The sequence below is a fragment of the Balaenoptera acutorostrata genome, chromosome 10 (assembly GCF_949987535.1).
Source record: "Balaenoptera acutorostrata chromosome 10, mBalAcu1.1, whole genome shotgun sequence".
Classification (NCBI taxonomy): domain Eukaryota; kingdom Metazoa; phylum Chordata; class Mammalia; order Artiodactyla; family Balaenopteridae; genus Balaenoptera; species Balaenoptera acutorostrata.
In genome coordinates, this window is record NC_080073.1 from 82,946,353 (window position 1) to 82,957,820 (window position 11,468).

At 38.6% G+C, this 11,468-nt stretch overlaps 1 protein-coding gene across 1 annotated transcript; it reads right to left on the bottom strand.

The window, feature by feature from the left end:
* Positions 1-1,935: 1,935 nt before the first annotated feature.
* On the bottom strand, positions 1,936-9,699 carry LOC103008408 (butyrophilin subfamily 1 member A1-like). Its single transcript, XM_028161752.2, is given in 9 exon segments — positions 1,936-2,594; positions 4,068-4,094; positions 4,300-4,326; positions 5,156-5,182; positions 5,276-5,296; positions 5,672-5,839; positions 5,957-6,238; positions 8,695-9,042; positions 9,621-9,699. Coding segments are annotated over 9 exon segments (1,638 nt in total).
* Positions 9,700-11,468: the final 1,769 nt, after the last annotated feature.

The window sequence follows — 11,468 nt, forward strand, 5'->3', positions numbered from 1 at the left end:
GTTTAATTTTCATATCCATTAGAATTTTATTTAAAGAAAAAAATAAAGTGTCCAATTCTGTGGTATTTTTACCTTCACAATATGTGCAACCTTCATCAGTATCCAGCTCCAGAATATTTTGATTACTCTAAAAAGAAACTCCATAACCATTAAGCAGTTACACCCATTTTTCCCTCCCTCCAGCCCCTAATATACTTTGTTTCTGTGAATTTGCCTATACTGGGTATTTCATATAAATGGAATCATAAAATACTATATATGGATTTCTTTGTGTCTGTATTTTTTTAATTTAGTGTAATGTTTTCAAAGTTCACCCATGTTGTGGCATGTACCAGTACTTCATCCTTTTTTTTTTTAATTAAAAGACTTTATTTTTTTTAAAGTTGTTTCAGGTTTACAGCAAAATTGAGTGGAAAATCTAGAGCACTCCCATATCCCTCCCCTCTCACCCCTTAGTTTCTTCTATTATTAACAACTTGCATTGGTGTGGTACATATGTTGCAGCTGATGAACTGATACTGGTACGTTATTTTCAACTAAAGTCCATAGTTTACATCAGGGTTCACATTTTGTGTGATATATATACATATATACACACACACACATATATATATGACAAAAGTGAAATATCCCAAACTGAACCCGTTGTCCTTCCTGTTCCATACCATACTTCCAATACCATTTGTACCCATTCTGTTGTTACCCTCACATATCCTCATCCACATGTCCATTTGATTATACCTATTAATATTTTCCCCACCGTTCATTTACCTCTCTCCTGCTTTTATTATTTCTTGCTTGTTATTTAAGTCCTTCCTTTACTGTCAGTAAAGTTAATATTCTGGGCTCTGGATTTATTCTTCTTGGGTTCAAATACTGACTACCACTTAGTGGCTGTGTGTTAGGGAACTTTTGCTATGGCGGTGTATCCTCCAAGAGAGGTTGTTAAAGGGATTGCCACTTAAAGATCTGCTAGAAGTGCAGAAAAATCTAAGTGGATGTAAGTTGATCTCGTCTACTGTCAGGCAGAGAGGGTTCATTCAACAGGAGAAGCTCATATTTTATATTCTTGAAAATGTAAGCTTTGTGATAAACACCTGGAGAAGGCTTAGATGAATTAAAGGCAAAGGAAAAACCCTCAACAGCAGGAAGAACTTGGTCAGAAAGAAAAAAAAAAGGCAATGTTAATGATGATTGTTTCTTCATGAAGGCTGAGGACGTTTCTTCATTCCTATTTGATGATTTTTTTTTTCTCTGAAAACATAAATTGTAACATCCATTCCTTTTTTATTCACATATAGTTCTGGACTTGCTGACCAGTAAGAACTTGTTTTTTTTTTTAAAAAAAGGGCTCTTCCTTCCCAGGAGGCTTGTTCTCCTCAAATGGTTTTACAGTTATATATCAGTCTTCAACACACCTTGGCAAAGTCCAAGTTTAGAAGTTGATGGACACCAAAGTCTGAAGAAAGAACAAGCTGAGCCATTAACTTTTAAAAGACTTGAACAGATTTCTGTGTGTATCTCCAACAGTACTGCTCAACTGAGACCCTTCCCTTTACACATCACTCCCTCCTCCATATTTGATAACAAAAATAGTAAGAAGAGAGATTTTCTCTTTAAATGTAGCTTTAAACATATTTACTTCAAAACACAGTAAGTACCAGAACTGAAGAAAGGCCCATGAATTAACTTGGAGTTTTCTCGTGACAAATCGTTGCTGCCCAGAAAGAGTATTTCCCCAAAGGGAACACTGGAGGAAATTCCCCCAGACATTTTCTAGCTGTGCCATTTCTCTTTCTCCCTCTACCTCTCTTTGAAAGGGGTTGGATTTATACCTAGTGAGAATGACCTACTCTTCAAGAAGAAGAGCTTTCTTGGACAACATACCTATAAGAAGCTCGAGCAGAGGCAGCAGAGGTGCTGACACTTCACTTCTTATGGAGGTAATAGGGAGTTAGTTTCTTGGGGGACGCTTGCATCACAACTATTCAAATGAGTTAGAGAGGTCTTTGGAGAAGAATCAGGACAATTTTCAGTGTGATCTGAAGCTGCACAGATGGTCAAAGATGCGCCAGCACCCTGAAGGCTAAAATGAGGACGAAGGGTCCCACAGAAGGTGATTCCAGTAAAAGAATAGATGTGGGACCCATCGATCATATTGTAAAAGGACACATTCCCAGCATCCCAGTCCAAGAAAACTCCTATCCTGCAGGAGTGCTGCCTCAGTGACAGAGACTTTCTCTGGGAAGTGGGAAATATGAATTCTCCTGCCTTGTATACCACCACCCAGAAATTCTTCTCTGGACGTTCTACAAACCACCCGTCTCTCTTTGCTGTGTCTGAGCAAACACCCAGAGCCCATCTAGTTCTAGATCCAACTTCTGTCCCAATATTTACTTCTACTTCCCAGTATTGTCTCTCCACAGTAAGAAAAATCTTGCCCAGAACACTGAAGATGGCTTGAGACTCCCCTTGCTCTTGGTGTGTTGGGCCATCACCATTCTGAGAAACACTGTCTTTTGAATAAATATGTTTTCTGCTCTCAGATAAGATGAGGTTGGGATGAGCTGTGGCTGGATCCAGAGTAAAAACCACTGTAGGTATGGGGGAAAAAAAATAAAGGTCATTCCACAGTGGAGACTGGTTGGTTTTAGGAAAGATGAAAATTACTGGGAAAGGAGAATGAAGAAAAACAAGAGGGAGAGAAATGGAAGATTAGGTTAAACAATGCATGTTCTATCCTATGTTCATTCATAGGAGACACATGATGCGTAGATCATAGAAGGCCAGGGTTGGATAGGACCTTGGGTAACCATGTGTTCCAGACAGGCTGAGACCATTTAGCCAAGAAGTCTGTCTCATCTGAAAATCTCCAGGATCATATATTTCAAGTTGGTGTTTCTCTAACCTCCTGCAAATGCTGGTTGCTTTACTGCTTGCTCTTAATAGTTAAGCCATGCCTTATTTCCAATCACAGTGTACCCACTTTCATTTAAGCTTCTTTGGTGTCATTTTTCTCTAGGCTTCTGTAAAAACTAAGTCATCTACTTCTCATACACTCTTTTTATATTTCTAATGGTTGAAATCCCAGGCTCTGTGGTCAGAAAGAGCTGAATTTTGATAATCACTCTGTCTTTAGTAGCAGTGATCTTGAAGTTACTTTGTCTCTCTCTGTCCCACTTTAATCTCATGAAGATGTACATCATTATGGTACCTCAGTACATACAGGACTAGTGTGAAAAGTCAACAAGATAATGTGCAGAGAACTTAGTACTACATCTTGTCCATGATGAACACTTGGTAAATTTTAGCTTCTGATGGTTGTAGTAACACTAATACCTGTACTCATAGTAGCAATAGTGCTAATACTAGTAGTAATTAATCTGCTTCTTGTCAAACCAAACATCTTCAATAATTAAAATTTTTCTCATAAGAATTTGTATGTTAGCAATTATAATATATTTTAATTTTCAGAGGATTAACTTAACTAGGAAATGTGTGTGGATACAGGGATATTCAGAGTGAAGTAGCAAGCAGTAGAAATAGAGAGTCGACTCATAATTCTGGAAAGACCCTAAGATGGTCAGGCGCCATTTTTCCACTGAGATGCAACAGGCTCTTCTGTGTCTCAGACTGGGTACGTAATAGACTTCCTTCTGACTGAACTATTCTTTCAATGTTATTCACATGAATAGACCTACCATATCACTTAAGTCTCAGATTAAATATCAATTCCTCAGGGTAATTCCTCTAATCCACGATTTTTTTCTCATGGCAATCTTTTATTCCTTCATAAGATTCATCACAGTTTGCACACGCACTTTCCCATGAAGTTAGAGACCAGCTCCACTTTATTTATTTGGCACTGAATAAATAGTTGTATAATTTTATGCTGATGAACGAACGGTGTCAGAACAGTAAGAAATCTGTTAACATTTCTGCATGAGATTGAAGTGAAAGCCATGAAATGAATAACCAGTTAGGTATTACTGGGAGTTTATACAAATAGAGTAGTTTCTCATTTGTATAAAAGAGATTAAGTGAGAAAAAGTAGTAAGGGCACTCACCTGCTTTGAACTGTTCCTTTCTCCAGTCTAACAAGAAAATCATATGAGAAAATATGCTAAGGGCGTGTCCTCCAAACTAGTGAGATGCTTATCCCTTTACCTCTTGTATTTTTTTGGACTCCCAGATTCAAAGTAAAATCTCCAGATGATGGCACGTATCGGAAACATTCTCTGGAAATGCCTCATGAAATCCTGAAGTACCTGAAGCCCCAAGACAACATCGGTTACTCACCAGGCTATAACTCTGCTTTTCTCCAGTCTGAAATAAAACAAAGGAATTAGATTCTCTCATTCATTGGAATGCCACTTCAGAGTGTGAAATTGCAGTGACCTCATGAAATCTGAGGGTTTATGATAGTACTATATTTCTGCATTCATTATCTCAATGACAATTCTGATGTACTTGCCCTCTTTCACATCTCCTGTTTTATTTCTCACATTTTCCACAGTCTACATCTATGATAAAATACGAGGGTCTGGTTTTTTGCGGGGAGAAAGGAAAAGTAGGCTTACATTGTGAGAGTGTATTGGAAAGCCTAAAATTCTATGTGCTGCCTTGATACCTTTGAGCTTCACAGGGCTCCAAATGCCTAACTGTGAGTTCTCCTGTTCTCACCAGGTATGTCCTCCACCCAGCAGGAAAAGCTCCCCCTCTCAGCTAATTTCCCTGTTGGCCAAAACAGCTGAACCCCAGCTGGTCTTCAACCTAATGAACTTTACCTCCCTGTCAGCCTGCAAAAATTATTCAAACAAGCCAATTACATACTTCCACAGAAAACAGGGCCACCTCATTCTCTTGTTCCTGAAAAGCCTGGCTCCTGCAGACCTTGCTAATTTGTTCTGCTCCCAAGTGCAGCCTCCATGTGGTCCTGCATGGTGTGAGGTGTCTTTCTCCCCCAGGATGTGAGTACATGTGACTAAAAAACTGCTGTCAATCTCTTTTGTCCAGTGTTGGGTGTCATGCGTTTGAGCATCTTATACTGTTTAGGGTATGGGATCCCTCCCTCACCAACAAGGTAAATAGGAGGTGACCAGAACAGAGGGGCCGATGAAATGGTTCATCTAACCATAACATCAGTATAACTCACCTTGCTGATACAATTTCTTCCTTCTGGCTGAAAGGAATAACAGCCTGTGAGATGCCAGACATACAGCATACAGTAATGACTCTATTTCCTCTATTAGAGCAAAGAAAGTAGAAAACTTACCGAGCTCTTTCTCAAATGATTCTAAAAAGGAAAGAAAATAACAAAATGGATTTAACAGAAAATAAATATTTTCTAGACTATGTTACTAAGCCCAGATCCTAAGTGCTACTTCCATATACCTAAAACAAAAAAATTACCTTAATTGAGAATTATTATGACCATTAAAAAAAAAACTCTATCTTTATACCAGTGATTTTTCTCTCTCCAATGGACTTTATAATACTTTTTTTTTTTTCTCATAGATGTCCCGGGCTCCATGTTTTGTTGGAGGTCTTGGCACGCTAACTCATCCTTACACATATCTCTTTGTTCCCAAAAGATGCCATCCACATGCACAATCATTGTAACAAACCCATAAATTCAGAGATCCCCACCAAGTCTGATTCACAGTTTTACCTTTGGCTTTACTTTCTTTCTCCTTTTCCTTCTTGACTTCTGATAGTTTCTTCTTTTTCTGTCGTTCTTTCCGAGCCAAATACACAACAGCACCAACGAAAACCCCAAGTATCACCAAAGTCACAACGAATGCTATCTTCCAAGGAGAGGTCCTAGGGAAGAAGGGTTCTGACACAGGACCCCCCAAACCTGATTAAAAACATACACCAAGCAAGTCTAGCCCATCCCAGGTCCTAAATATCCCCTCCTTACTCCTGTCCTGTCCCCCAAATGAGCAACACTGACCTGGGATAAAAATGGTTTCCACTTGCTCTTGTCCAAAGAAAGGGTTCTTCATGGAACAGGACACTTCTGTCTTTGAGCTGTCTCTCACAAGAAGGGATGCCTCAATCTGAAACAACCCATCATTATCTTGTGTCTCGTCCTCAGAGAGCGATGGGATCTTCTCTCCCTTTGCATCTGCCCATTGTATTTCAGGCTGGGGAAACCATCCCTTGCCTGTGCACTTCAGCCTTATTCCTTCATCTTCTGGACCCACCATGAAAATATGAGGACCAGAACCCAAACCTGGAGAGGAAAGTCATTCATCTGAGACTTGGACATTTTTTGTCCAAAAGCTCCTCATGTTTCACAGCTACACCAGTGGGAGAAGATGGACAAAGCACCATAGCTCTCTGTGGATGGAAGGGGGTTCTTTTCTTTTCCCATGAGATAAATGGGTATCTGAAGTTCAAAAATTACAAGAACATTGAAGCTGATACTGAAACTTATACTAATGCCTGTCATATCTCCTGTACACAAGCATATCTGCAATTGGCCATAGAAGGATAATAGGGAAGGAACAGAGTAAAATTTGCCAATGTAGACATGTTGCCACTGTATCTATTCTATATCTATATCATATGTCTATTCCATTTATTGGAGTCTCAAGGAAGACTTCTTCTGTGCTTAAATTGAGACTACATGTAGTCACTTCCTTAAACAATCTCCTTTTGTCATTTTTCCAAATTTTCTTTCTTCCACTGAGTAAAGATTATCTAAAACATGAAGGTAACAAGATGAAGTGAGTCCATGAAAGAGTCAAGATCTTTTTACTTTTCCATTCTCACTCCTTTCTTTTCCTTCCACTACCCCTCCTCTTCTTCAACTCCACACAGGCTAGGTCTGCTAGTAGATTCACATAACCAACACCCATATCAAAATATAACAGCACCAGAATACTAGATGAATTCACTGTCTCTTCAAGAATGATGGCTATTCTAACTTCTAAGACTATATATTATTTTGTCTTTTTAAAACTTGATATCACAAAGTATGGAACCACCAATAGCTCAGTCCTATTCTAGTTTCTCAGTTGTGGGAAATATATCAGGAACCTCAGCTACATCATCTTTTTTCTGGCTAAAAATTATAATAGAGCTAATAATTTTAACTACCAATCCCTGACCTTCCCGGGGGAATATACTTCTGGAAAACAGAAAGCAGTCTGAAAGACAATCCATCTTCTCAGAATTGCCTGAGGGAGCTGCCAATTCTCTTGAAAAAAGGAAATAAACATAAGTGAGTGAAACTGCTCCTGAGCAAAATGGAACAGATCAAAGCCTAGGAAGCAAGAATTAATAAACCAAATAGACTTTGCATTTCCTGGAAGAATATAATCATTGAAGTTCCAAGTTGACGTAAGCAGATGAAACCTATATCTATGTTGAGAAAGAGCAAAAAGAAGGAATACCCATTTCCAAGCATTAGAAGTGGCTGTAATAGACAAAGTTTAAATGAGTGAAAGATAAGCATGGATATATAATCAAACAACTGCTTCTAAAGGTTGGACTTGTCTTTACACCAGTAAGTCTAAGAACTGATATGGGAAAGGTACTGAAAAATGCTGTCACCTGAATGAGGTTATTTCCATAACTATGAAATCTTTGACCCCTTACTGGGAAGATACTGAAGTGAGATCACAGTAACATGGCTCAGGAGAGTTTGTCACTCTTTCGTTCAAGATCTAATGGATTAAATTTTTTCCATTAAAGTTATACATAAAGAAGATGGATAAAATGAATACATAGATATCTTGTCAGATAGTATTAAATGAGAAGTATTAATTTAAGGTAGGCCCAACATAGTCAAAATATGAGAAAAACATTACAACTAAAAAAACCAACATGTTTGTCTTGGTAGAGAGTATATAGCTTTAGAAATGGAAACACCAAAGAAATAGACAGATAAATCATTATAACCACACAGAAAATTTAGACTTACCCTGGTACCTGTGAGAAGTTTATGGGAAACAATGCATTGAAAACTGGTGGAGATTTTCTACACTATTCACTACTGGTATGGAGATAAGTGAATATATACATTACAAAAAAGTATTTTGAGCTTTTCATTAAACTTTATACCAAAAATAAATTTCTATAGATGAAAGATCTGAATGTAAAAAGCAAAACAATAAAAAAGAGATAGAAATGAACTACAGCTACATTCAATTAACTACATAGAAAAATCTCAAACATAATGGTGAGCAAAAAAAGCCAGACATAAAAGAGCCTATGAATGTGAAATTAAAAAACAGGCAAAACTAACCAGCACTTCAATCTCCTCTGTCAAACCCTCACAGTCACTTCCTCCAAACAGTGGATTTGGTTCCAGACCACTAACACTCCCTGTTAAGCCTCTGTCCATCATGGTACCCAGCTGGAATTCTGGTCTCTGAGAGTAATGGTACTTTTTGCTAATCATGGTGCCTTCCTTCAAAATATGTGAGGAGAAACGTAGAGGGAAATAAATGATCGATTTTTATGGTAGATATTTATGGAAATAGTTTAATTTTAAAGTACAGCACAATAAATGTATAAATAGATGAAGAGGATTTGGGGTTAAATCCAGTGTCTAAGATGTTGACCAGCTCTAAGGATAACTGCTTTTTTGCTTCTGTCCTGTTCACCATCCTTGTCCCCAAAATCAAGTACAGAAGACTTAGATTTCCCTTAGAGTGATATGTATTCTCAGATATTACTCACTTATCACCTTTAGCTCCAAAAGGGCTTCTTCAAGATCACTTCCTTTTTCAAAAAAACACTTGTACATTCCATTGTCTGAGACCCGGAGGCTGTGGATTCTCACAGCTACTCTTCCCTCAGTGATGTAGTCTTTCACCAACTCTGCTCTCCCTTTGAAATCTACTAGTTGTTCTCCCGCCTGCTCCATTCCATTCTGATACACATACACAGCATCTGAGAACTGGGAGTGGAACCACCGGATCTCCATATTCTCCACGCTCATGGCTGGGGACACGCGACAGGGCAGCACCGTGTCTGCACCCAGCATGGCCACAATGGGCTCCGAGGGACGAATCACCAAAAAGGAATCTGTGAAATAGAGCCACAAGTGAAAAGAATATCAGAATACCCTGCCTGGACCTTTTAGAGCACAGCATCATTATTGGTCCAGTAGAGCCCCATAGACATTCTCTCTCTCATTCATACAGCAATAATTTGTAGCACACATTCAGGCTGAAGAAGGCAGTGAACAAGACAAGGAGGATTTCCACCCTTGTGGAGCTTACAATCAACAGAGTGATCTCATACTAAAAAGAAGATTTTTAAATTGCCATGGTGGTAAATTCAATGAAGGAGGAGGGGAGAGTGCTGAAAAATCAAGAAGCTATAGAGTTTTTAATCAGGTCTTGGGCATCAGAAAATGCATTCCTCCAGAATCTGAGATCTAAATGAATTACAAGACATCAGTAAAGTAATTCTACCTGGTCCTGCCCTCTAAAATAATCATATAATGATTTATTTGTCCTCGTATATGGACAAATACATTATTGTATCAAAATAAAAGATTTGGAATTAACCTAGGTATATAGGAGACATGATGGAGTAGTTTAATGCTTCTGTTCAGAGAGCAAGAGAATCCAGGTATAGAAAATATAAAATATTCTCACCTGAGCCCCATATGGACACCTGGAGAAGCAGGATAAAGAAGAGGTCTCTTGGCAGAGAGAAGTCCAGGGAACACACCATCTTTCCCAGAGCAGAGAACAGTACGACCCAGAGGGAGGTCCTGAAAATAGCTGGAGTGAAGACAAAAATGGGACCCACAAGGTAAAAAAGATTATAGCCAAGGGGGTTCACAGTGCTTCTAAGAAATGGCCTCCTGAAGCGCTCAAATGACCGTAGTGTCTCTCTCAGGGAACATCAGGGAAGACTTTGACATTCACAAAAAAAGACCTTTTGTTTCCCTTATCCAAGAAAAAGGTCTTTATCTCAATAGCCATGCTCTGATGTGATAAATCTGACCACAATGTCTCTAAACTCCTCTCTCAAGAAGAACATTTTATCCAATGGACGGAAAGACAGAGCAAAGGCAATGAGCAGCCACTGAGGGAGAAGGCTTTAGCATAAACATTACTCTGGCCTCAACCAATTTTCTCCCCACACATTCCTATGGGAGGAAGGAATATACATAACTTGGCTTCTCCTCTGTCAACCCCCAGGGTCCTTGCCCAGATTCTCTCACTTCCCTCCCTCTTGCCCGTCACCAAGAAAATGCAACTCCCACATCTCCGAAGTGTTTCTTACAGAGATGAAGGCATCCTGGAACTTCTCACCCTCACTGCCGCAGGCACCAGGAATATATGCTCTCCGTCATTCCTCCAGGTTCCCTTTTGTTGGCTGTCTACAGGTCTCTCCTGTGACACTTGCTCCAAGAAGCCAAGGGAATACCAGACGTTAGAAAGCTTGGGGTCCCGAAAGAAGCCTTAGGTGTTTTTTTTTAAAAGGTTTCAGAAAACTGGAAGAAAGACCGCCCCTGCTCAGGAACCTCTCAGCAGTGCGATTCTCCTCTGTCACACTGACATATTCAAAATTGAAAGTAAAATAAGATAAGGAAAGAGAACTTTGACCTTGCATGAATAATAAATCTATCTAATAATTACATTCTTAAAGGAGAGGATCAAAAACAAGTGATTTCTTTCTCTCTGAGAAGTATAGTATCCAAGCTAATAACATAAATATTAGAACTTGACTGCCTGAGTTAAAAGCCTGGTAAGGCTACTTCCAAGCTCACGGTTTTGAGCAAGTTATATAAGCTCTCTGTGCCTCAGTTTCCTCATCTGACAATGGGTTTAATAATAGTACCTACCCTAAGTTTTCGTGAGGATTACATGAATTAATATAGGCAAAGCACTTAGAAGAGTGTCAGTAACTTTTACGTTCTGTGTAAGTGTTGGCAATTTTTATTTTAATGTCTTGTTCAATTGACCTCAATATATCTGCCATTCTGATGAAAATTTTCATCTATCAGTTAGGCCCCTCATTCCATTAGACAGGGAATTGAAAAGACACGGGCATATTCATACCTTCTCCCAGACAAAGAAATTTCCTCCACTGACATGGGGGTTATATCCATCTCAACCAGGATGAAAGAAAAGCGGTATAAAATTCCCAAAATGATTCTCTGCAAACTTTCATCCTCCTTCCATAGTGTAAACAATGAGAAGAGGTGAGGATGAGATTGCTGTCCTCTGTTTACATAATTGATTTTTGTTTTGAAGATCCTTCAAATCCTATGAGTTCTAGAATAATTGTTTTTCTTGCTTAGAATGACAGAAAGACATTCTGAGTTAGAGCCTGAAAAAATGAAAGTTCTAATTTACATTTTTTGAAATTCTGGATCTAAGATTGAACATCTATGTATAAATTGTAAGAGACATAGTAAAACAAGAAATAAACAAATATAAACCAGATATATTCTAACAAAATTTTAGATATGGTAGTATTAATTTAAAAAT